Genomic DNA, 27,478 nt, shown 5'->3' with positions numbered 1-27,478 from the left:
ACGTAAATAAACCGGAGATTTACGTGGCTCTATCGCGAACCACACCGCCACAACCCCCCCTCGCGGTTGGGTGCGATCTCTCTCGGTTTCCCGTCTCATCGCAAGCAATAAATCACCCGGCTCATTCATTAGGCCGGTGTCAGGGCGGCCCCGCCCACCGGGGCAGCAGACCATCCGGGCATGTCCGGAGGAGGGAACCAAACCTGGCGATAGAGAGAGAGATAAAGGCAGAGCGGGGTAGTCAGAGAACGCAAGAAAGGAAGAGGTGGGGGCGGATCGTTGAAAAGAAGGGGACGGGTCGTTTAAACTCATTCGCCGCTCTTTTCATGCCGCCATATACCAATTTCCATGTTAATTTGCCGCGCGACAGGAAAGATTGATGTTTCTGGGAGAGTGACGTGATGCATACATAGAGGGTCGCAAATGAAGCCATTACGAAGGCAAACACGTTGGAGTACAAAAGGCTCCACATATAAAGTATTAAGTGCTTATTCTACGCAGTATTTAAACTTTTATTTCACATTTTACCATTTTCCGTGGTGAAAAGAACATTCTATTAAACTTCACTATTAGTCACTCTAAGTAGCCTACTTTCAAAGGAAGTTGTGTGTGTGTGTGTGTGTGTGTGTGTGTGTGTGTGTGTGTGTGTGTGTGTGTGTGTGTGTGTGTGTGTGTGTGTGTGTGTGTGTGTGTGTGTGTGTGTGTGTGTTGAAGATTGACATACTGATCAAAATAAATCACCTTTCGTGCCATTGATTCCGATATAGTTGAATGAATAATCTGTCACTCGGGCAGCCCCTGTCATTCAATCACCGAGAGAAAAATAACCAATGGCCAGAAGTGCGAGGATCGGTCAGAAAAAACATTGAAATATTGGCATGTTGACGTTGATTATCTTATAACAAAGTTGAGACATAAAACGCATGGAAGAGAGCCCTGTAGACGAAACAACCAGACTCATGACTAGTGGAGGATGATAATTATCTTTATAATTATGCAGCTGAGTTTTATGTGGTCTAAGTGTGTGTGGGCGTGTGTGTGTGTCACGAGGGCATGACGCAGACACAAGTGGGGCACATGCAGAGACGTCGGGGGGGCTGGGTGTGTGTGAAACATATGGCCTTGGCGAGTGGACCAGATGAATTATAATCCCCTTTGGCTGACACGCACGCACGCACACGCGCACACACACGCGCACACACACACACACACACACACACACACACACACACACACACACACACACACACACACACAAAACCCCTGCAGGTATAAGTGGATTACTGCTATTATTTTGTTGTTCTATTTTGCTTCAGGCTCCTTTTGGTTTGTAATTTCCATTACAACACAGACTAACTAACAATCTTTAATCCCAGTGGGGCTGGTTTTAACTGGGTCTCTCTGCTTGAGTTCTACATGTGGCTTAACAACTCCCGGTGGGTATGGTACAATTATGGACACACTGTATTCCAATGACATCTCCACAAGGAATCGGATGCCTGGCAGCCGGTCACAAAATACAACCCAATTATTTTGGATAAATGTGGTCAGAGAGATCTATATATCCTACTTGCTATTTCCCTCCTTCTATGTCTATCTCTCTGCACATGAATCCATACATGTATTTCTTTATCTCAATAATATCCATCTCTTCTCTCTCCCGTATCATTCCCATCTCTATATCTAAGTCCTTTTGGCCAGTCTTCTCCCAAGTAATTAGTCAACTGTGTTGAGCAGATTCAGTGAAAATGCTCCAGTGAACTGCCTGGTGTGAAGGAAGCTTCACAAAGGAACTAGGGTGAGTTCACTTGCACCCTGGCAGGCCAATTAGAAGCCATCTGTAACAAGAAGCTTCTTCAAAGGGATCATGTCTTCCTTACTCCAAACTCTGTCGGCCATTTCCAACGATTTGGGGGACAGCAATGAAGGTACCACTCTGTGTTGAGTTAATAGGACGCCTCTGAATAATTCAACGAGAATGGATTGATTATTTGTGTGTTTAACTTTTATTAAAATGGATAAAAGGTGTTCAGTGTCTCTTTCTTGCCTTTGTAGAAGCAAGCCACTGCTGGAATATTTCAATTCAAAGACACCGAACAGAACCCACATGCAGCCTGAGTCAGGTTAGCAATATAACTTACAGGATTATTGTGCTGATATTCAAAGATAAAAAATAGGTTTTGCAATAAAAATGCAATTACAAAATATTTAACTTTTAAAGGGACTGTGAGATCTCTGTCATGTGGCGTTAACTTTCTTATCCAGATGCAGACAAGTTTATTTTATTCCAAATTCATCATTGTGCATCTATAAGGGAATCACACCACCTGTGATTCCAACCCCTGCTTCTGGCTGGGAAGTCTATGCCTTATGATCACAGCGCGGCCAAAAAATAGTGGATAATTATCTGTGATTGTAGAGAAATGTAATGTTTTGTTACTGGCCTTTGTTGTTGATAAGCGACTCTTCAGAAAATCTCGGAAGTCTTTAGAAAGCAATTCAAAGTGTATATTCCCAACTGGAGCTAGTATACTCCAAATCTACAAGTCAATGGAAGTGGTTAACGGAGAGCAAATGCTAACCCAGCAACTCCCCTACTGAACAATGGTGAATTTGGTACTAAACACCACGTCTGAATCTGGTTAAAACAGGAAAACCCCTGTTTAAAGATAACTCAGCATATCCCTTTAAGATAGCAAGAATTTATAGTAGTTAATAACGCACCAATTTATATATATAAAAAGTAAACAAATATAAATGTAATCTATTAATCAATATCTATGAAGAAGTACAAATATGAACGAGGCAAATATAATTTGGTTCTAATTAATAAGTGCCTTTGATTAGCAGAATTTTATTGAGTTAACACAAGCAAATAAAATGAATGTTGCTTTCTAACCTACAAAGATGTCTATCCTCGTAACTGTGGCTCAGCTTTCAAACTCTAAATACAAAAAAAACTTGAAAGAATATGAATAAAAAACACACATACAAATACAAAAGAAAAACGTTGTGACAGAGAAATGCATGAGAAGTATAATTTGGAAATTCTTTAAATAACATTTCCTGAATATGATGCATATTTACATTGCAGAATGTTGGATGTTTCTTTAGGATTTCGAGACACAATGCTTCAAATACAGCAATTGCATTGCTAACCTAACGGTTGCTATTTAATCCCTGGACACTGCATTGCCCTTTAAAGAGAGGAACACAAGCAGTTACAGAAGCAGGCTCCGTCATTCTGCAGAGATGCAATGCGCTTGGTCTCAGGGTTAGCGGGGAGCAGAATCTGTGAACACTGTATCGGCTACAGTGCGCTGTCGGGTTTGGTCTCGTAGGTCAAGCAGCGGGTGGTGGATGTCAAACAGAGGGGGATAATAGTAATGAGATACTGTATGCACCACTTGAATGAATGAATTGTCTTAAGTCAAAAAAACCTTGCGGCAATTGATTGACTTCCCCCTGAACTTCAGCCGCCTGCCAGTTTGATCACCGGCCGACTCTCTCTTTGTCTCCGTAATGGCCGCCGACTCTGTTTCCTATGTAGTTTCCCCTCTTAGGCGTCGCAGGGCTTCTGGCCGGGGTACTGGGCCCTGTAGCGGGCCTCCATCTCCTCCAGCCAGGCCAGGTTCCACTCCCACGCCGGGACTGGCGCCCGCTCGGCTGTCCCGTCACCCTCGCTGTAAAAAGGCGGGAAAAGGCCGCTTAACGGAGAGGGCGGCGGGGAGAAGTCTGAGGAGGAATGAAAAGACAAGAAGCAGTTTGGTTTAGTAAGATACCAGCACCATTGGGGATCAGAACGGTATATTTATATTTTATTCTATATTTCGTTTTTAGAAGAAAAGCCACCCAAAGATCATTTCGTTTTAGATTTAATTTATAATTCATCATTTAATTCGGGTCACCCACTTGCAGTTCTCCGCTCGGTTTATGAATTCTCCAACACTCCTAATACGAATCCTTCCCCAAATCCTTGTGCAATATTAACGAGTATCTCACTACGAACCCCACATCGGCTCAACAACCTGCTCTGTGTCTCCACACAGTGACAATGGGTATATTTAACCCGATAAAACAACTCCCCTAGATCCAACATCGGCGCCTGTCTCCATTGAGGATAAAACAAGGCGGAAGACAAAGCAACAGAAGAGAAATTCAGAGCGATATCATGGAAAAACAACCGCACGACGACAGAGAGAACAGGAACTCTGAATGAGACAGCACGTACAAACCACTGGCTCCCAACCTTCAACCTGAGGTGCACCACTGAACTTTCCTCCAGACCTACCCCCGACCACCTCAATGCCACGGGAAAAAAAAAAATAGATGAATACCCATGCAGAGGCTGAGCAAAGAGTGCCTGCGCAACTTTACACACAATTAGTACGGCGAGAAGGCCGAGGCCAGTGGGACACAGTGGAGAGGGGAAGTCATCACCGCTACTCCATGCTCCCAGTGTGTTCATTTAGCTAACTCGCATTAAGAGAAAACGTCGATGGAAAACCAATGATGGAATGCATAAAGACACACTATTTTCTAAATAATAACAAGCCGTTCTACTCTATTCATGGACAACATTCATAATATATTTATGAACGATACACTGAAGAAAACCAAACAGCCGTGGTTTGTGTTACAGAGGGCTGGGAGAGTGACTGTGGGATGGAAGTGTTTGGGTCCTGGGGATGAGAGATGTTTGGGGGGGATGGGGGTGTGGGGGGGGGGGTTGACGGATGAGGGGACAGAGGGGCAAGAGTGACTTGTCTGGCCATTCAATTTGCTGAGCGGTTCTAAGTGATTGCCTGGTGCCACCTTGTATATTGCGCAGACTGATTTCCCAGGCCCCTCAGACCCAACTCGGACTACTAGGAAGGCTCCCATCTGTGGAATCAATCCCACACACACACACACACACACACACACACACACACACACACACACACACACACACACACACACACACACACACACACACACACACACACACACACACACACACACACACACACTCACAAGCACACACACATTCTGGCATCCTTCTGCACAGGGACTTGGTTTGTGCATTCTTCTTTAAATCTGATGAATCGCTAATATGTTTCAATAAATGCAAACACACATGCATACATTTGCACAAACAACGCTGACACACACTCCCGAGTGCCCAAGGCACCGAATATGCAGGAAGGCATGCCCATAAACACATTTTGTACAAGATTGGAATTCATTAATGTTTTACAAGGTGTGATAGACTGGTAATGGTAGAATATTCCTATGAGAGCCACAAAATTGAATGACAAAGTGCAAATACCGGAGTCAGGACTTGAGAAGCTCAGGCTTTCTGAGGACGTTATTAGATAAATACAGACTGACACCACCCTCTAGTGGAGGGATTGAATCACTGCATTTAGCAGACAAACTCAATACTGTGAAAGAAAACTATGTTTATAAGCTATGCATTTCTCTTCCCATCTCGCCTCAAAGATAGCAGTGCTATCTTTGCACTATTTCTAGAACTTGAATTAAGCATTGACAATAATTACAATACATAGAATGTTCTGTTTACAGTAACAATCAGCGGAATTATAGACCGTAGCACTTCCGACTTATTTAGTGAATTCCTCACAAAAAATTGTGCACGATGAAATCCTTTCATCGTTTGGTAAGCTCCAAAGTTACCAAAACACCATCCCCTACATCACCACACCCTCCACCACCCCCACCACACACACCCTCCTCCTCCTCCTCCTCCTCCACCTCCTCCACCACCACGCCCTCCTCCTCCTCCTCCTCCTCCACCACCACACCCTCCTTCACCCCCACCACGCCCTCCTCCTCCTCCTCCACCACCACCACACCCTCCTCCTCCTCCTCCACCACCACACCCTCCTCCACCACCACCACCCTATCTTACCAATACACCATCCTCCACCACCACCACCACACCCTCCTCCACCACCACCACACCCTCCTCCTCCACCACCACCACACCCTCCTCCACCACCACCACACCCTCCTCCACCACCACCACACCCTCCTCCTCCACCACCACCACACCCTCCTCCACCACCACCACACCCTCCTCCACCACCACCACACCCTCCTCCTCCACCACCACCACACCCTCCTCCACCACCACCACACCCTCCTCCACCACCACACCCTCCTCCACCACCACCACACCCTCCTCCACCACCACCACACCCTCCTCCACCACCACCACCCTATCTTACCAATACACCATCCTCCACCACCACCACACCCTCCTCCTCCTCCTCCACCACCACCACACCCTCCTCCTCCTCCTCCTCCACCACCACACCCTCCTCCACCACCACCACACCCTCCTCCTCAACCACCATCACCACACCCTCCTCCACCACCACCACACCCTCCTCCTCCACCACCACCACACCCTCCTCCACCACCACCACACCCTCCTCCACCACCACCACACCCTCCTCCACCACCACCACACCCTCCTCCACCACCACCACACCCTCCTCCACCACCACCACACCCTCCTCCACCACCACCACACCCTCCTCCTCAACCACCATCACCACACCCTCCTCCACCACCACCACACCCTCCTCCACCACCACCACACCCTCCTCCACCACCACCACACCCTCCTCCACCACCACCACCACACCCTCCTCCACCACCACCACACCCTCCTCCACCACCACCACACCCTCCTCCACCACCACCACACCCTCCTCCACCACCACCACACCCTCCTCCACCACCACACCCTATCTTACCAATACACCATCCTCCACCACCACCACACCCTCCTCCTCCTCCTCCACCACCACCACACCCTCCTCCTCCTCCTCCTCCACCACCACACCCTCCTCCACCACCACCACACCCTCCTCCACCACCACCACACCCTCCTCCACCACCACCACACCCTCCTCCACCACCACCACACCCTCCTCCACCACCACCACACCCTCCTCCACCACCACCACACCCTCCTCCACCACCACCACACCCTCCTCCACCACCACCACACCCTCCTCCACCACCACCACACCCTCCTCCACCACCACCACACCCTCCTCCACCACCACCACACCCTCCTCCACCACCACCACCCTATCTTACCCGACATGGACGCCCCGCTGACCGACCCGCCGCTCGCCAGCGTCATGAAGTGGGCGAAGTTCCCGTCGCTGATGGAGGAGCCGTCCACCGAGCTGACCACGCTGGTGCGGGCGCTGCCGCTGCCCTCCGTCAGAGACCCCCAGGTGCTCCACACGGACCCCCCGTCCGTCTCGCTGTAGCAGGACGAGGGCGAGCTCCAGAGGCGCGCTCGCCGCCAGATGTTGGGGCCGGGCGCGGCCACCGCCGCCGTCGTCGTCGTCGTCGGGGGCTCGTCACGGCGGTGGTGGAGGTTGTGGAGGTGCTGGAGGCTCTGGAGGTGCTGGTGGTCTATGCCCCCCTGGGGTTCGGCCAGCAGGGGCCCGCGGACGAAGCCCAGGTCCGGGGAGAAGGAGCCGTGGGGGCCCGAGGTGGGGGGCTGTTCTGATTGGCCGCTGTCGGGTGAGAGAGTGAGAGGAAGAAAGAGAGAGAGAGAGTGAGAGAGTGAGAGAGTGTATGGCAGCGTGTCTTTGTGTGTGTGCGTGTAGTTTTGTGCAGTTGAGAGATCTTTTAGAATCTATGACTACAAGTCTACACCGACAACGCCAAATACAATACGTCTACACACTACTACAAATACCCAGAATGTCTGCACTAAGACTGTATCTGAAACCTCCTCATAAACCATTATTTGGGTAAATCAAACAAAAACCAGACCCCCTTTATTTCCTTTAACCCAAATTGGTGATTGACCCAAATAAAGGTTCCACAAAGAGCATGTGTGAACCATCACCGGCGCGTCTCTGGACTGTGGCTGAGCTCCAGGTACGCGGTGGCTTCCTGTGATGTCATGGCGCTTTTGTCCAGCGAGGGGCAGTAGGACACGGTGGACTGGCGGCTGTACGAGGCTCCGTCCGCCTCAGGGTCGGGCTCGGGCTCGTGGAGCGTCTGCAGGGAACCCGTGTCTCCAGTGACCCTGGTGGAGCGGCTGGAGCTGGGGGGGGAGATGGCGGACAGAAGGGGACGCCGCTTTGAATTGTGTTTAAAGAAGAACACAGTCGAGTTGACCTGAAAGTTTAATGTTTTCCTTATCGTCGTTTGAATAAATAACACAAAAAAGTTTCAAACTGTATTTTGACATCCCATCCCAGTCTACAGTACATGCATCTCAACTTGCTAACCCCAGTTTCCCTCTTTGATTGGGAACCAGTTTGTTTCCTAGTTCGTAATGAGAAACCACAACTTCTGCCTCCACCCATCTATGAATTAAATAATTTATTTTAACACTATGATGCAATCGAAACATTTATTTAATCCCCTCTTGTTCTGCTCCCTGGACTTTTATTGTCTTTATCTCTCTCTCACTGTTCATCTCTAATGGGGTGGAAAACTTGAGAGGTGCAGGAGCCTGAGAGGAAGGAGCCGTAATCCTCTTCACAAAATAAAACCCCCTGGCAGGATGTGTGTAATGCAGGAAGGTGTTGTTTTAATGACGGCCCTTCCTTGAAACGTTGACTCTACCCGTGTCATTAGTGAGAAACTTTGACCTCATCGACAGTGGACACAATGAACGCTTATAACGCCACAGCCCATCTTAATACCATAATATATGTAATCTAAATATATATTTTTTTATTAATCTCTACTATATTCATAGTATCTATCTACTGGCGCCTTGAAATGTAACAAGATGAATATAGCAACAGGTTAAATATAAATTCAAAGGATGACTAAAATGTTCAATCCCAATTTTCTATGATTTCTTGTTTCAAATCAGACTAAATCAAGCAACAATATCCCCATTGAGTAATGTTTCACACACACATAACGGGCATCCCATAACCAACCCCACCAACCCAACAAACGCCCCGTCGACCCCGCCTGTACCCTCTAACTATACACAGTCTGGATCCTCCATCGGCAGCCTCTGTCTGCGGTCTGTGTGCCCCGCGGCGCCTCACCCTTCGTCCGAGCTGAGGCTGTGTGTGTCCTCCGTGGGTGGGGGTACGGGGGGAGGGGGCAGCGTGTCCACCAGGTGGAGGGAGGCCGAGTAGTGGAGCAGCCGGGGGGAGCCCATTAGCTGGGCCCCCTCTGGGCACACGCCTCCGCACAGAACAGAGAGGAAACGACGGTAAAACACAATGACATTACAATCCACTTTCATTTTGTCATGATGGTTCTTTTAACAAGGTGTTCTTTATTTTATTTAGGTATAAAGACGGGACGTTTGCCATACATTGTAGATTTCAGCTGGGAGTCAAACACCCTAACCACCACACCATCCAGTTAACCTTATGGATAATAACACATCTAATAGAGTCTCTCTCTCTCTCTCTCTCTCTCTCTCTCTCTCTCTCTCTCTCTCTCTCTCTCTCTCTCTCTCTCTCTCTCTCTCTCTCTCTCTCTCTCTCTCTCTCTCTCTCTCTCTCTCTCTCTCTCTCTCTCTGTCTGATATTGTGGGGCCATAATCCCATTTATTGTCTCTTATCTCTGACCCGTGCATATGACTGACGAGCTCAGGGAGGGAGGGTGTTGGGTGGGTTATGGTTCATGTTCCAGGGTACCTGGTCGTCGCGGGGGCAGCTGTCCGGGGTCTCTGGCTCTGGTGGGTGGTGTTCAACAGGGGAACGCTCTTGACTGCATGCAGCTCTGGAGGAGGGGGGGGGGGGGGTGGGGGGGGGGGGGGGGGGGGGGGGGGTAGAGGAGGAGAGTTAAGGGATGATGGATAAAGCCCGCTCTACTGACTCCACATCAGGCGTAGCTCCCTCTGAGGGAGGGCTGTGGCGATGTCACCAATTCAAATGAAATGAGGATGGAGATCATAACTCAGACGTGTTTGTGGACACACACATCATTCCAGCAGGATATTGCCAGACACGATGAGCCCAGCAGTTCTTTCTTTATGGTAGCATGCGGATGGTGATGAAGATAAATAAAACGCATTGAATCTGAGACACTGCAACCAGGGAATAGAGTCTCTGTCTGAAATGCTTGGTAAAAAAAAAGGTTCAGCACATCAATGCCTTTAAAAGTTTTCAGATCTTTTTTATTCTGGGGCGGGGCTGTAAACACTCCCTAATTCAGCTTCAATAAGCTAATCATAGATAAGACAGCTGTCCCATCAACACTTAATCAGCAGGATACCGGGTAATCCCAGCAGCCAATAAGAGATGGCGCATGCCGTGGCATGTGTTCAGCCAGGTAGGGAGGCCTCCACAATGCGGTTCTCTTTTAATGCTCTCTGTTGCAGTGACCTACTATAACAGGGGCTCACCCACCACCCCTGTCCACCACCGCCCCCACCCCCACCTCCACCCCTCACCTTGCTTGCTCTGGCTCCTCTCCCAAGGCTCTCTCAGCACGCCCATCCTGGGCCGCGGAGGCACGGCCTGTTTCCACGGCAACGCAGGCGGGGTCGCCTTGGCAACCGGTCCGGCCGCAATGCAGATGGTCTCGCCTCCGCGGACACCGTCACTGCCGTCGTGGCGTTGCTGCTGCTCCGGAGGGCCGTGGTGCATCCTGGGACGGCGGGCGGGGCTGTTGAAGGTCTTGAGGCCGCCGCCCACCAGGTCCACGTAGAAGGTGCCGTAGACGCCGCAGCTGTCGGAGGCACGATGCGCACCGACGAGTCCAGGTAGCCCACGTCCTTCTTGCTCATGACCGGGAGACCTGGGTGGGGGGATAGGAAGGGTCGTCATATAGGGTGAGGGGGCTGGACGATGACTCGGCAGGTTCTGGGTTCGAATCTCAATATTCACTATACTGTACAGCGCTTTGGATAACAGCGCCTTCGAGGAAATGTGTTCGAATATTATTATTGCACCTTTATTTATTCAGGAGAAGGCGATTGAAAGCAGGCTCTCTTTTTCAATGACGCCCTGATTACAACATATAGAAATAAAAACAGAAATCCAAATGCACATCAGAGATGAATAGTCGGTCAAACAACCAGAACAACACTGCGATACATAAAGTGAATAAAACAATACAATGGTTGGCAGAAGAATAAGATACAAAATATGTGTTTGTCTGGAGCATTAAGCAGGAAGAGGATCGATATAGTTTGACGTCGAGGTAAACTGCGTGCTTTGCAAAATGTCATCCGATTTCAACTTCATCCGATTGTGAAAATGTGAGCAAAAACTTGGGACACGCAGGATGTTAGGAACGGTGAAAGACTGGGTGTGTGGGTCTGGCTGTACTCACTGGAGCCCCTGTTGAAGGCCTTCTCCTGGCCCCCCGCCCACAGGCTCTTGTACACCTCAGGGTTACAGTGCATGGGTCTCCAGGCGCCCGACATCCACGGGGAATCGGGCGTCGCCATCCTGCAACACAGTCATGTTAACAGGACTGGACGCAATTGAAAAGCGTTGTGTGATCAGGCACCAAATGAAATAATTAATACATATCTGAGGTGTAGTGTTTCTTGTTATTGAAAGCGAAATAGGTTGAATAGAATGCAAAAGAGATTAACATATTCTTCTTGTTTGGTTTATATTTCTTAGAAGAAGCATAGCTCGCAATAGTGGCAATGTAATCTGGATTATAGCAATCTATCATGTTACTTGGACCACTGACATTGTGTGTATGAACGGTCCAGACGGCTCCTTATAGGTTACCTGTGTTTAATGATGAGGTCTTCACTGGCTAGCCGATGCAAACCTAGACAGATAGATAGATGCATAATAGAATCACTAAGATATATGGTGGTCAACTTCCGAATCAGCTGGAACTGTTGAATAATAATATATATAGTTTGATAATATGGAGTACCACGTGACAAATGATAATATAATCATATCAATGTTGAAGAACATAATAATATAGAATTTTTTACAAAAATATAATAAATCGCCACAGAGGACGGGTCATTATAAGAAACTTAAATATTGAATCTAGCTTTAATTCAATGTGACGGTTCATACACACATTCACACACCGACGGCGGAGTCAACCGTGCAAGACGACAGCAGTAATGGTCAGGTGTCTTGCTCAGGGACACCTCGACCCTCAGCTAGGAGGAGCCGGTAACGATCAACCTTCCGGTAACAAAGACTTGCCTCAACCTCCTGAGCTAAGCCGACCCCATAAGAATGGTATCATAGCATAACATAAATACATGTCATAAATCACGAGGCCAAGGCATCGCCGGCCGTCTCCCACCTTTGCTCCTCTTGCGCCCCGACCCCAGGAAGCCTGAGCTGGAGTAACGTCTGTAGAGGCAGAGGGCCGCCGTCATCAAGATGCACCACAAGAGGGCGCAAGCACTGCCGATCAGCAAGGGGTTCTTTAGGACCGCCACGAGCTCGGAGGACGTGTCTCCGCTCCTGTCGCCCGACCCGGGGGCGATGCGCTTCTCACTGTCTGCAGACATGGAGGAGGAGAAGGAGAAGGAGGGTTAAATGGTGGACAATGGTGGTGTTCCGGTAGGGAGTGTGACGAGATAAGGATTTAATTGAAAAGTCTGGACAGAATGAGGTGGAGAGTGTATATTTATTTAGTACTCTTCTGCATTTTAGCGGATGCTTTTTTCGAAGCAAAAGTGGAGTGAGACCCCTGGCATTAAGGAGAAGGGAGGTGTGAGGGAATCTTGCTCAAGGATGCCTGTAGCAGGTCGACATTTAATCAAGTTCCTTCCGGCTGGGAACCACTACAGTGCTCTACCCCCATATGTGTCCGTGTCGATCTACGACGGTGGTCCAATTCAACAGTGATGAAAAAGACCAAACTTCACAAAGTTGCTACCCTTAAATGCTATGCTGCATATGTAGAACCTTATCTCATACCTCGTCTGATTGTTTAGAAATAGCTTTTTAAAGTTGCAATTAGGTGGTACATATAGTATAAAGACTGTTGCCATGTTGTAATACAATATTGTGAATGTGTCATATAAATATTGAAATGACACAATCGCATCAGAATAGGATACAATGCATATTTGTCAATTCAATGAGCTCCAATGGGCTAAACTCACTATACCAGCTTCCCAGAGTCATACTGTACACCTAGTTGATACTGCAACATTGTTCTGAGAATACACCAATGTTACATATTTGGGCAAGACTCACAGTAAAGTAATTGCACTTATAAGTAAAATGAAAAACACTAGAGTAAGAAAATGTTTAGACTGTCTTTCGGGTGATGTAATGATGAAATCTGTGCACAAGTACAAAAAGGTAACAAAGCAAATATTTATTTGTTACTGTAATACAGTAAAATGTTCCGCTGAACTGACTGCGTAAAAAGCTTTTTGTAGGCCAACAAAAATAAGAATAGAAATGAGGTGAAACAGATCTGCATGTAAATCAGTCTGTATTCCACCTCCGATCCTGATCAGGCCAGAGGACCATATCTACAACACAGCAGAGCTCACCTGAGGCCTCTTTTATGCTCTGACACATGATTGAAGTGTTTTGCCAGTTAAGTTTGAACAGGTGAGAAGTGAGTTCGACTTATTGGTAATTAGTTGTTGCATTTTGAAGGCCAGTGTTTCCAGGTGAACCAAGTGTGCTAAATGATGAGATTAGTGCTTAGAGTTTTGCAAAAATGTGATTTAAAATGTCTATATGTGTGAAAACAGTGTAATTGTGCCTAGAGTTTAGCATTCTGGTGTTCTTGTAGTTGATACAGTTTTCAGAATTTTGGGCATAGTTCCATTTTTTTGCGTGGATACAAATCGAGAAAAACTGTAAGCAGTGCTCTCTCCATGTAGCCGAGCGTGACGCCGCCCCTCTAAGCACTGTCACAGTGACACCATAGGGTCATCAGCCAGCGCTCACCCATGTAAAAGCCGAGGGCCTCGCTGCGTGTTCCCACCCCCGCTCCGTTGACGGCGGCCACCGTGACGGAGTAGCGCCTGTCGGGGGTGAGGGCGGAGATCTCCAGCCGGTGGCGCCCGCGGTCCACCGTCCAGTTCTGGTACCGCTTCTCCTGCTGCTCCACACACCAGACCTGGAGCCCAGCGAGAGAGAGAGGGAGGGGGAGACGGGGAGATGGAGACCGGTGCTGGGTTCTGTCTGGTAACGTGTGGTCTGTCGACGCATGCAATGATCTAGGGGACTTGGTTATGCATAAATATTATCGCTTCTTGTCCGTTAGCTGCATTCTTATAACAGCGACGCTAAATCTCATATTATGAGTTTGAGTGTTGTATCGTGCCGACTTTGGCATTTATTTAAATGTTTAATCTAAAAGGGTATTGATGGGGTTTTTGAACATTTAAGCGGACCTTGTGAATTATTGAGTAAGCTGCCCATGGTTAATACAATTCAGAATGGAATATAAATGAAACATCATGATGAATACATTTGCACTACACTCTGTTATATTGCCCGTACCTAAAAGAGCTCAATGATTTCCATTTAACCGTTTATTGCTTTGATCTCAAAATCGTAAAAGAGGTCAACTAAAAGACAACCATCCTGTTTTTCTGATCATTCAAATCATCATGATATCAAACAGCTCACTTGTATCTTAGTAAAACATCCCACCAGACCTCTTGAAGGAGTTTGACATGAGCAAGTATTTGCTCTGCACCTATACGTGTTCTCATAGTAAACACAGCCACCATAATCCCTGTTTACACAAGAGAATGGTCTACATCCTTCGACCATGTTTTAACATAGCAACAAAGCAATTTAGATTTAAAACCTGTTTACACGAAAAACACAATGCAAGAGCGTTCCCGCCTGCTGAGACGCAGGAAACCATTCTCGGTTGCTCCTCAACCGCTTTCGGTTCAGGATTAGCCACGGTAGTGTAGCATTGGCCCTACCTGGTAGCCCCGTATCACACCGTTGTGGGCTTGGACCGGGGGGGGCTCCCAGGTCAGGTGGACGGTGTGGTTCAGCTCGGGGTGCACAGCGATGGACACGGCCAACGGGGGCTCACCGGGCGCTGGGAGACAGACGAGACAAGTGTTTCTATTAGCACCTCCGTGACACACAGTCACACTCTCATTCACCGCAGGGGATGGACAGCCAAGGCCCGATGGACTTGTCAGGGTTTAATGTAATCCCATTGTGGCGTGGATAATGTATGCTCTAATAAAAAAGCAATGCTCATTGAAATTCAAAGCAACTGGCGAATGCCTCGCAGTCTGCAATATGGGTTGTATTTTATGTTATGACATAAATAAAAATAAAAATAAATAAGTCGACATTTAATTGAATTTGGTTCACTTGGATGAATCTATCACCATGGTACCAGGGGGTAGTACCCATGGTCATTTGTGTGTTTGTGTTATGTTTTGTTATTGAAACAGTTTCCGGCCCGGTCCGAACCGACACGGGTATTTTTGAAAGCACTATTGGTGCCCCTCAATAATCTACAGAAGAACATTAATTCACATACCAAGTTTTGTGTAAATTGAGGTCATGATGTCACTGTTTTCCAAAAATAACCATTTCACATGTCCACACATACTGCACGTACAAACTACACATTAAAAAAACTCTTGGAAAAAGTGTTTTCCAAGAGTTACATTTTGTGCCTTGAGAAAACATATCGGTACACATGGGGACGGGGCATGACTTCACCCTTCAGACCTGTCTTTCTGTTTCCCTGTTGTTTGTGTCTGTTAAGGTTGATTAGTTAGCGTTAGGAAGGAATACATGCATAATAATTTCAACTTTTATTATCCAATATTTATGAATTAATGAATGTATGAAGTTATATAAATGTCAATTTAAATTGTCAATTGTCTTTTTGGGGGGTGGATTTCAGTTGCCGAGGTGGAATGGGATAACAAAAGGTTATGTCGTGCCTTGTCTCCTTCGTATAACCACCTAGTAATGCTGGCATTGCCAGCATTACTAGGCGCTTCTTTCCCGCCGCAAAATAGTAGACAGTCAAAAAGTGTCTCCCCTCACCGATCTCAGGCACCCTCAGGTGTCGTGTGTTGCTCTCCCGGCCGTACAGGTCTCCCCCGTAGGGGCGGACCTTGAACTCGTACTGATAGCCTCTCTCCAGGGGGCCCACTTGGGTCAGGAAGCTGGGCAGGGTGACCCTCCTGGCCTCCCACTCTGAGCCGGCTGGCTGCAGGACGCGGTAGAGCACCTCGAAGCCGTCCAGGTAGTGCGGCTGGGCGGGCTGGGACTGGAGCTGCAGGGGGGGGGGGGGGGGGGGGGGAGGAAGACGCGTGATCCTGGTTGTGTTGGACGTTGATGCTGACGGATCGATGAACAGATGGGCAGTTACATAAGAGTCCATAGCTTTCGCTTTTTGTGAAAATTAGGCACATTAAAAATATTATTAATAAGTCAAATACTAGATACTTGGTATTATATTAAAAAAAAAATAGGTCAGATTAAACGGGAGTAGATTTGGCTAGGTTGGATTAGGGTCTCTCCTACCTTCCACTGAACATGGGCCATTTTGGATCCAGCAGCCAAAATGGTGATGTTTTCCAGTTCCACCCTTAGAGCTGACAGCTCCTTGTGGAGGTCCTTCTGTTTACCAGTGTCTGAAACAAATGAATACATATACGTTTTTATAATAAAAAAATGGTATTTCCTCCAATGTAACTGCATATTTGAATGGTAATACAAGCATTCTTTCCAATATTTCACAGTTCACCTATATGACAACCATGAATTCTCAATATTTTTATATTTTATGTGTAAATATTTTATCATACCAATATTTCAGAATAGATTCCCGTACTAAAGTGGAGGATTATTAATTTGTTTCGCTATTGAGTTTTACATTAAATTGTGTTTTGGACACCAACACACCACCATACCGCACGATGAGACCGCGATGGACTCACCTTGGACAGTGAGATGTGCGCTGGCGTTTGCCATGCCTCTGTCGTTCACAGCGGTGCATGTGTACCGTCCTGCATCCTGCAGCGTCACGTAGTGGACCTGTAGACTCTGGTCTGGACTCACCAGATATCTGAGGAGACCAACAGAGGAGGGCGTCTGTAAGACCATGTGGGGTGGGATCCTATATTGGGATTTATAGATTTATATAGAGCACCCACTGACATGCATACAGTAGGAATTCCGAAATGAATAGAAAAGAAAAAAATACTGATAGCCTCAAAGAAATATTTTTTAAACATGTTAATAGTAAATCGTCCAACATCTTAATATATTATTAGTATCCATAGTATTATTATTGTCCATAGTACACTACATAACTGGTTCCCCATGTGAGGCATCAGTCTTATTGATTCCTTGTCACAAAATCCAGAACAATTTAGCTCAAGATAAGTTTATTCATCACTTTAAATGGAGAACCACTTTCCTCCAAACAACACACAACTCGCATTGTCAACTTTGCATGGAAGTCTGCGGGCTGTGTGTGTCCCTGGTTCCTCCTACCTGCCGTTGGGCAGCGGGCCCTGCTCTCTGCTCCACTCCACCGCGGGCGCTGGGTCTCCGCGGGCCTGGCAGTAGAAGGTAGCGGACTCCCCCTGCCTCACCGTCACGTCCTCTGGCTTCTGCAGCAGCAGGGGCCTGGCTGGGGGGGGGGCATGAGGGAGGGACAGAGTGTGTGCTGGGGCTTCTCTGCAGGCGTGTGGTTTTGTGATAAGGAATGCGTGTTTGAGTGAGTGTCTAAAGTACGAAATCGCAAAGTTTAAAAGAGTCACTAAAATCCAACTGTGAGGACTGCGACATAAAACGCAGGCTATCGCAGGTGCTGTCATTAAAGAGCATTTTGCAGGTTGATTTATTCATTTGGGGAAAGTATGTAGCAAATCTAATTAAAAAATTATGATATTTTTAAGAGGAATTAGTTCTTCTAATCTGTAGACCGAAACCAAATGAAATAAAGAATGTCAATTTGCTTCCCCACAGGAACTAACTGCGGATGCCAACTTGCAGGTTGCTTATAAAGTGGTTCCATGTTCTGTCTCCTCAGATTGCATCAGGGATATTCCTTGGCATTCACCAAGGGACAATACTGATCTGATACAGAACAGTTCCTCAGGCTATAAAGCAAATCTGTGTATAAAACTGTAGATACATTAAAGTATTGTGTTTATCGCTAATTGACATGCTTTATGTTCGTACCTACAGCATATCACACACGTTGTTTATGTTTAACTCTATGAAACTAGTTTCTTTTTTAACATAATGTCAATATGTTTTACACGTAACACAATGTCCAAACGATTACCACAAGCTTTGCATTTGCTAATAACCATGTCCCAACTACATGTCACGTTGCATGCATGTGTTAATGCTAATGAATACACAGGAAGTGAGGGTTCTCCTACCCAGAACGGAGAGGTGTGCGGCCCGGCTCTCTCTGGTCCCCAAAGCGTTGGAGGCAACACACACATACATCCCAGAGTGCTTCTTCTCTGACGGGGAGATGGTGAGCGTTCCACTCCGCTCCTATGAGCACAAGCACGCTGGGATTAATCATCATCATCATCATCATTATCTTCATCATCATCATCATCATCATCATAGTCCTGATCATCTTCGTCGTCATCATCCTCAATCATCATTGTTCTCATCACCATCATCATCATCATCATCATCATCATTGTCATCATCATCATCCTCATTGTCCTCCTCCTCATCATCATCATTTTCCTCATCATCATTAGCATCGCATATATTACGTATGCCAAGTTACACAATGTTACAGTGATACACAAACAAACACAATACAAATGAGAAGGTCAAAGCAAACAAAAGTAAGAGGGCTTAGAGGTTTCCTGAACCCTCTCGAGGTTCAGAAGGTTTTCAGAACAGTATGGTGGATGAGGATCTGTACATAAAGGTTGGAGTGATTAGGAATCAGGTTGGACTTGGACTAGGGGCGGATTATCTTGCACCCCTAAGGTCCTGGTAGTTAGGAATGCATTACCATCACCTAAAGTTGCATTGTGTCTGTGTGTGTGTGTGTGTGTGTGTGTGTGTGTGTGTGTGTGTGTGTGTGTGTGTGTGTGTGTGTGTGTGTGTGTGTGTGTGCGTGAGTGTGCGGGGGGGGGGGGTCTTACTGTGTATTTGGGGTCACTGGTGTTGATGGGGAGACCGTTCTTCCTCCAGGTGACGCTGGGCTCGGGGTGTCCCTCCGGGGGGACACAGTTGAGGACGGCCACCTCCCCCTCGTCCACCTCAACGTCCTCAGGCTGCGCGACAAACTCCTGTCGCAGTACTGAAACACACCACCGGGGGGGGCTGAGTGGTCGCTGGGTTTTGATTTCTTTATTTAATTTTCTAAATTAGGAAAACTCATTTGGAGAAACCAGCCAGAGTGAGCTGGATTTTGAAAGTGTCCGACCAAAAAAAATGCAACCCCTCACCTCAGGCAAAGCCAATCCCCCAGCACACAGGACTAGCTTGCTAGCTTCAGCAATAGGTCTGCCTAGCCTTCTGGAAAAGTCCAAAAGGCCAGCAGGTAGCCGGCTAGGAAGGTAGACAGAAAGGCAGGCCAACTACCATTTAATTGGGGCCAAATTAAATTTGATTTGATTTATTTATTGCTGACCCCCAGTTTGTAACATTCATAATAATAGAAAAATGTTACATGCTCAATCATTATTAGTGACTTAACAGACATTCATTCACATAAATGAGAGATAACCCCTTTAAAGCAATTCAATAATGGAATATTTACTTTTATTACATTTCGTCTAATTCAGCTGGCACATGAAATGAAGTTAATTTAACTTCTTCTTCAGATAAATGTAACGCACGCGTTCTTCGTGTTAAGTTATTGATGTATTCCTCTTCATCTCCCGTCTGCCTGCCCCAGTGCTAACCCATCTTATTATTCATTAAACACACGTCTCTGTGTGCGGGCCCGCAATAATTGATAGTGAAATTGGAAACTGTTCTGAGTGTCCTGCTAGCTTGTTAGAAATATAAATTAGGCAAAAAAAGAAACATCAACCATTAAGTGTATTACCGCTGCGTAATACATGCACACATGGCTGGTTTTTGATTAAACCTCCTTTACGTTTTGCTCATTACTGGAAACAAAGTGATTCAGTGATCAGCCTTTAACCACCGTTCAAATGACTTCTCTTCTTACTTCCAATCCCAAAATGATTTGATTAACTCCTAATCCCGATGCGTGGTATAACAGAGAAGCCAGACAACTAATGAATGAATACTAATAGTGTGACTATATGTCATTTGAATAAAAAAGCTAGTGTCTATTGTGACACTGTATCTCTGTTCATTTTAACCGGTGAATGGTGGTGGTCCTGCGAGAAACAGCTTCCTGTGGATTCTAATTAAGTGAGCACAACAGAAGAGGTCAGAGGTCAACTGCCACAAGTGTCTACCCCCCCCCCCCCCCTGCCAGGCAAACATTGACATTGGCAGTCACAGCCCAGTCCTGTCCTAGCATGGACATGCCCCCCCCCCCTTGTCACACCATATAAATCTTTGTGTGTGTGTGTGTGTGTGTGTGTGTGTGTGTGTGTGTGTGTGTGTGTGTGTGTGTGTGTGTGTGTGTGTGTATGGGTGTGTGTGTGTGTGTGTGTGTGTGTGTGTGTGTGTGTGTGTGTGGCAGAGAGAGCGTGTTTGCGTGTATTTTGTGTCACAGAGTGTATGTGCGAGTGAGAGAGAGGAAGGAAGAGAGAGGGAGATTTTTAGTCCTGTGTTGAAGGCAAACCCACGACTGATCCGCAACCCCTTCCTTTGATTATTTACGGGCTCTAATCTCTGTAACCTAACATCTGTTTAACCGCATGGGGACCCAAGATAACCCAAGAGGCGAGCTTGTGAATGGGAGAAAATATCAGTGGATTGGTGAACATTACTTTAGGCCCTATTTGATGGTTGTGTTTTGATGTTATGTGACAGCATAACTGCAAGTTTAGCTTTTTTATTTGTTCCATGTTCTCCGGGTTCTCCATGTAGTTAATGTACTACATGATGTTCACCTGTGGTAACGATGAGTTCCCTCTCTGGAGGACGATCCAAATATAACCTAATTTAAATCGTATCCACTGAACCGCATCCCGGCAGTAAAACCACTCGCCTGCACCGAACATCCATACTCTCACCTCCGATGTACAGGGAGGCGTTGCGGCTAGTCGCCATGCCGACGCTGTTCCTCGCCACGCAGGTGTACACGCCCTCATGCGTCTGACCCCGCCTCCCGCCGCCCACACTCAGGAAGAACAGGCTGCCCTCCGACAGCACCATGGTCTGCGATTGGCCGTCCCTCCTGTTGGTCTCCAGCGGCTGGCCGTTGCGCAGCCACTGGATGGCGGGCTTGGGCGTGCCTTCAGCCCGGCAGGAGAGGGTGGCCGGGTAGCCCAGCATGACCACCACGTCGGAGGGGTGGTGGAGGATGCGGGGGACCACCCCCCCTTCCTCCTCCTCCGCATGCACCCTCCAACCTGCAGAAAACGAGAGAAGAAACAAATGAAGGTCGTACGAGGAACATGTATCGAGGGACAAGCTATCAGAACACTCACGCAGAATTCTCAAGACGCCATTGACGTTGAATTGAGACATGGACGGTTGGTTAAGAATGGGGGAAGCAGACGGAGAAGGTGGTTCATGTCTTTATGATATATACTACTCTACAATACACTAGTGTAGGCATTGGAAGAATAATATCCTTAATTTCAAGTGCCAGCACCTGTTCCCAAGTAGGACTCAAGGCCCTGCTGTGCGCAACAGGATTGAGACGATAAAAGAAGGAAATTATTGTTGTTTTTGTTTTTGTTGTGTATGCCATTTGTTGGCCGCTTTTGGTCGTACGATGGCGTGAATGCATAGATTCTTAGCATGGGCGATCAGTGTGATATGAACCCCGCTGAGAGTGTTATTGCCATGTTCTGCCAGTTCTTCTCGACAGAAGCACATTGCTCTTGTTGACATACAGAACTTCATGGGAAGTAAACTCGAGATGAGACCCCAAAGTACTGGATCGATTATGAAGTACGACAACCAAAGTGCACACACACACACACACGCACACGTACGCGCACACGCATGCACACGCACAGGGCCACACCCGCTACCAACATCTCTGAGGGTCTTCTATAGATAAACAATGACGTCTATTTACAGCCAACCTTGGAATGCCATTGTTTGAGTTTCCCGTTGGTGATGACTACCTTCAGGGGAAAGGGAGGGAGGGCTAGGGAGGAAGTGGGTGAGGTGGGGAGGGGGGGCAGACGGACTGAACTCCCAGCTTCCTTTGCAGAGGAGAGGAAGTCTTGAGCTTCTGTTATGGTCAGGAACAAAGGCGACCTCCCTCAAAACTATTTAGAAACAAAAGGACCTTTGTCGAGTAAAGATATGGAAAAGTACGAGTTGCGTTCTAAAATAATGCCCAATTATTTTCCTTGCTTAGAATTGCAAATGTTTTTGTTGATTCAGTAGCTACATAGCTGAAATCTTTGGGGATTTTTTTTTATGGGGGAAATATTGTTTTTCTCGATACATATTGATACATACAGGCTCTTTAATTGTTGTTCTACACACACACAGGCAGACATAGGCACAAATATGCACGCACATACACACAGGCATACATGGAGGCACATATGCAGGCACTCACACAAACAATAAAATATCCATACAAATAGAGGCTACTGAAGCATTAATGACATCATTATAAGTTGTGTGTTTATGCTATTTTCATTTGAACTTAAAAACATGTTCCTATGAGACATTGCTATACAATGGGTGTGCATGCTTTAAGGACGTAAGTGAGCACTCCAATGAATACTGTCAAACTAGCTTTAATAAGCAAAACCCTTCACGGATCATAATCGTTATCATCATTAGAGATATTTTCTGGAGTGAAACAAGGGAGACATTTTCAGTTCATCACTTATAAGCCATGGAGCTCAGAGGATGTTTGACTAAAGATGGTTATTCCATCCATTAGCCCCACCAGAAGATGATTATGGCTTCTTGTTCTCTCATCTATTATATATGACAATAATATATTGACATGGCTTTTCCGCAGGGGCTGTTTTCTCTATGAGAAAGGGACAAAACAACTTGTGGAAGGCCTTATAATTGGTATAGTATGTATGAATTGGAATGCACATAATACCGTTCAATAGGGTCAAAGCAAGAGTTCTAAATGTCTAAGATGTTGAAAAAAAACGAAGTAAATACAAACTGTAATGTAACTTTAGTAACAATTCAGAAAAAAATCGACTAAAACTAAAAGTTATGGTTCGTTCACTAACATGATGAGAGTCAGAGTGAGGGTGAGGCTAATCGCTTTGAGAATAAATAAAAAAAAAGCACGTAGCCTACCTGCTATGTTACCAAGCACTCCAAAAAACGACGTAATAATAATAAAGTTAATTGTGGTCATCTTGCTTCTTTTAAAGTCTATACATCTAATGGTGGTCCAATGTTATGGTTGTTTATAGGTCCAGCATAGCGAGGAACAGATTTCCGAGGATGACATCCAAAGAGAACTCAAAGTAAATAATAGTGAGCGCCAACACCAATCATATTCCCACTCCCAGGGGCCAAGATCCGGTGCGGGACCTAAAGGCATACACATTTGTCTCGAGGCATGATAGTCATTTGAATTTCATTAGGCTAGAGAAGCGATTGTAAAGATACTTTTGTTTTTTGCTATTTAAGAAAGAAGAGTCGATTTTTCACAAGGAATGACTTCATTTGAAAGGCATCCGTCACCACACCGATCCCATCATCCCACTCGTCCCTGATGTGTTCTTTATTTAAACCACTAGATGGCGCTGTAACAACACGGACACGAGTGAGACACCAAACATGCATAATCAATCGGTCGTTCAATTTCTTTCAAGGCACTAATTCTAGCTTTAGGTTTAAGTTTAAGTTTTAAATAATTATAATGTTTCCATACCAGATAAGCATATCAACTTTCCATAAAGAAAATAATATTGATATGCATACAAGAATTCATAATGAGTAGGCTTCGTAAGCAAATCATTCAACAGTTGTTTATTTAGCTGAACACAATATCATATTTCTTATACATTTAAATAAGTTAGACAATCTATTAAAAGTTGTTGGTTTTTTGGTTTATTATAATTGTTGGTATATGAATGCACTGTAATGTATTTATTCATGTTCTGAAATTAATATTCAAGTGTGGTTCCCCAGTAACGTGTTGTCCAAGGTTGTAAAGGGGAGAGTTCGGGAAGACGGGGTGTGTCATTTGCTGCCTCCAAACAATCAAAGGAAATATATATATTTCACTGAGGTAATGTGTTTACGATGTATGTGTGGAAAGATGTGTTGGTATTTCACTAACACTATTCACAGGAACGTGGTTTGATCACCTTCTCTCTTCTGTACTTCTAAATTACATCTACAACATTCTTTACTCGGAAGCACAAAATAATTCGTTTTTCTTCATGTTCCTTAGGATTTGAGACTCAAAGTTGGATGTGTGATTTTCTTAAACCGACCAACCCTAATTGTCCAATAATTATAACATTGAAATCACTAGTATTTTTATCCTCAAATCAAACAGATAATAAAAAATAATAATGTCCCTAGATGCTCAAAGCTGTTGGCTCAAAAACGTTTCATCTCAACAAAAATTGTTAAGCACGGTCCAACAGAAGACAAATACAAACACCACCACCAGCAGCACCAACACCATCACCACCACCACGACAACCCCTAAAAATGAACCTACAACCACAGCTAGTTCATCTTTCTCCAGAGAACACAACACCAAAGCTTTGTTGAGTCAACTGTTCAGTGAACGGTTCATTGTTTAAAGGGGGTGGGGGGTGGGGGGTGGGGGCTAAGTGATGGATGCTTATATTGATCCAACAACTAGATAGCCCCGGCGGTACCGTCCGGCCTTTTCAGCCCCGGCTAACAAAAGGTTGACGGGAGGAGGATGAGGGATGGAGTCCATCGCACCCCCCCCCCCCCCCCCCCCCTAGTCAACACCACCCATGGGAATGGGGCGGCAGGGCTGAGACGGGCCCACAGAATGGAGCTCTTTCATGAGGCCGTCACAGAGGTCAGGAGAAGTGTTTGAGCAGGGGGGGAGAGGGAGGGATGGAGGGAGAGGAGAGGAAAAAAAAAAGGGGTGACAGAAAAGAAATGGACGTATCAGGGATGTTAAGGAATGCGCCTGGCAGTGACTTGAGAGTTAATTGTAACTGTTGCCCTGAGGGTGTCGTTGAAGAGGGGTATGTTGAGATTGGGAAGTGCCAGCCATGTTGATTGACTGAATTGTTTTTATTGCAATGATGTCTCCGATGCAGAATACAATAAGTTGACCTCTGATGAGGTCATCCAGTTTGGATTTTTTATACCTCACATTGAAAAGGCAAAATGTTAAAAACATCAACAGTGCCCTGAAATAGTTTTTAAAGGCAGATTCAACTAATGAATTCATAATGGAAAATAAATACATAACCGCATCAAAGTCTAAGTTCATTTTTAACTTCATGCACTTTCGATTTGCCTAGAATTCATCAACGTTGGTACGCTATAAAAAAGAGTTTTGTTGAAATAAAACAAATCTTTAATCATGACTTCTCGTCATTTCCCATTCCCCACAAAAGAGATGTTTATCTGTCATCCCTCTCTTTCCATTACACCTAAACTCACGGAGCAACCCCCCTGAGCTACCCTCATTCAGAGAGGGATGAGGTCTTTCTGGTCCGGACCGCCGCGGCCAAAGCAGCAGGCATTGAACACACACACACACACACACACACACACACACACACACACACACACACACACACACACACACACACACACACACACACACACACACACACACACACACACACACACACACACACACACAAACAGATAGAGGGAGGGAGGAAGACAACCTACCTTTTCTCCGCTGCATTCTCCTCATCTTACGAGGCGGTACGTGGTGGTTCTTCTGCTCCGGGCCCTGACCCTCCCCGGTACGCTCCTTGGGCCCCCTGTGGCCCTTTGACCTGGCGTCCGAGCCTTGCTCTGCTGCACACAGGTGCCTGCCTTCCTGTTCGGCGTGGCGCGCGCAATCCGCCCAGGTGTGGAGCAGGCCGGCCCAGAGCAGCCATGCGCGCAGCCACATCTTCACGGGTGCACCCCCAAAACCCGCTCGCCCTCCCCCCTCGTCTGCGTGTCCCCCCCCCGGGTGGAAAGTATCGTACGGCTCTAAGGTGCCGCGACGCCTGCTTTCGTGCCGTCCATAGTACTATCAAAGGATGCGCGTCAACCTCTCGCTTCACCCACCCCCATGTTGCACGCCTCAGCGCTTCCTTCTCTGTTCCAGAGTTGACTTCTGCTCCACGATTCACCTTTGAGATCAAGATGACTTCTAAGGAAATATCGACACTTAAATAAGTTGAAAACGAAACGATTCTGTTGGAATAAATATCCGATGTAGTCCGTATCCCGGATTGGGTGCTCCTCCTGCCTCATACGACTCCCTTTGGCCTCCCTGGCGTCTCTCTCTCTATGGGACCGCTCTATATCCCCCAAACACCGCCCGGTCACCCTCCCTCTGAGAGGGGGCAAGATGGGAGGGAGAAAATGATTAAAAAACAAGTTTCAGACCCCATGCTGGGCCAGGGAGTGACTGGAAGGGAACCAAGGGGGCACTGTCTTGTCCAACAACATCTGTGGCATTCATTCAGTAGTGGGTGGTTGGTGGGGGTCTTATTTTGGGGGTTAGGGGGTGTTGCAAAACAAGACCTGGTTCGTGGGAGGGAGGAGGGAGGGGGGGATGAAATTGAGGGTGGGGTTGTCCTCCTGTCGGATATTTCCCATCAAATCCAGTGTCACCACACAGGCCCTTTACCTGCAACCAATGCCGAGTTAGTAAGGCTTGTTCTGAAATGATTCAGAACAAAGTGTGGAGTATGGTGGGCTTTTGGGAGTTTTCAGGCTGTTGGTTGTTACCTATCTCTTCAAACATGCAGAATGAAACTTTTCAAAAGCAAATACTTAGCAGTGAGTGTTTTGTAACAACTTGGATACCACAGGGCGATTAAAGAAAGTACCAATTAAGAACACAGAAGCACAGAAGTCTTTCATTAGGAACGTCATTGGAGAGTGCTAATCGTTAGAATCAAATTCAATTCAATTGTGATATTTTCCGAAGCGGTGGAACCTTTGACACAGGAATTCCCTTTATCAACCAGAGTGAAAATGCAGATAATTCATTTCAGCTCAATAGTGAGAAATTCAATTGTTGAGCTCCAATGGAATTTGCCGGACCTCAAGAATGGTGTTTCTTTTGACGAGCAACAGCTGAATGAGGGTACGCGAGTACAAAGCCTTCTTCTTTCATTCACTGTCCACTTTTAATGAGACATCAGTGGTCCCTTCGCAGGCGGGACCCCCTGCCAGTAAACTAGCTGGCCAAATTTGTAACTGCCTGTCTGCACAGTATGAGACTCATATATCAACTTGGCTTGCCAACGAAAAAAGAAAAGCACAGGCAGAAGAAAGTTACGAAGCAACCTGGT

General features: G+C 46.4%; 1 protein-coding gene across 1 annotated transcript; it reads right to left on the bottom strand.

Annotated features, from left to right (window-relative positions):
- Window positions 1-1,987: 1,987 nt before the first annotated feature.
- Window positions 1,988-26,094, bottom strand: robo4 (roundabout, axon guidance receptor, homolog 4 (Drosophila)). The gene is given in 21 exon segments (XM_060056484.1): window positions 1,988-3,735; window positions 7,117-7,547; window positions 7,886-8,086; window positions 9,054-9,183; window positions 9,324-9,358; window positions 9,657-9,741; window positions 10,415-10,700; window positions 10,703-10,761; window positions 11,299-11,417; window positions 11,712-11,754; window positions 12,256-12,456; window positions 13,872-14,043; window positions 14,867-14,988; window positions 15,963-16,194; window positions 16,446-16,555; window positions 16,862-16,989; window positions 17,421-17,559; window positions 18,320-18,440; window positions 19,055-19,212; window positions 21,074-21,412; window positions 25,851-26,094. Coding segments are annotated over 21 exon segments (3,516 nt in total). The 5' UTR covers window positions 26,080-26,094; the 3' UTR covers window positions 1,988-3,559.
- Window positions 26,095-27,478: the final 1,384 nt, after the last annotated feature.

Source organism: Gadus macrocephalus, chromosome 7, assembly GCF_031168955.1.
Source record: "Gadus macrocephalus chromosome 7, ASM3116895v1".
Taxonomy (NCBI): Eukaryota; Metazoa; Chordata; class Actinopteri; order Gadiformes; family Gadidae; genus Gadus; species Gadus macrocephalus.
This window is presented reverse-complemented; position numbering and strand designations above follow the sequence as displayed.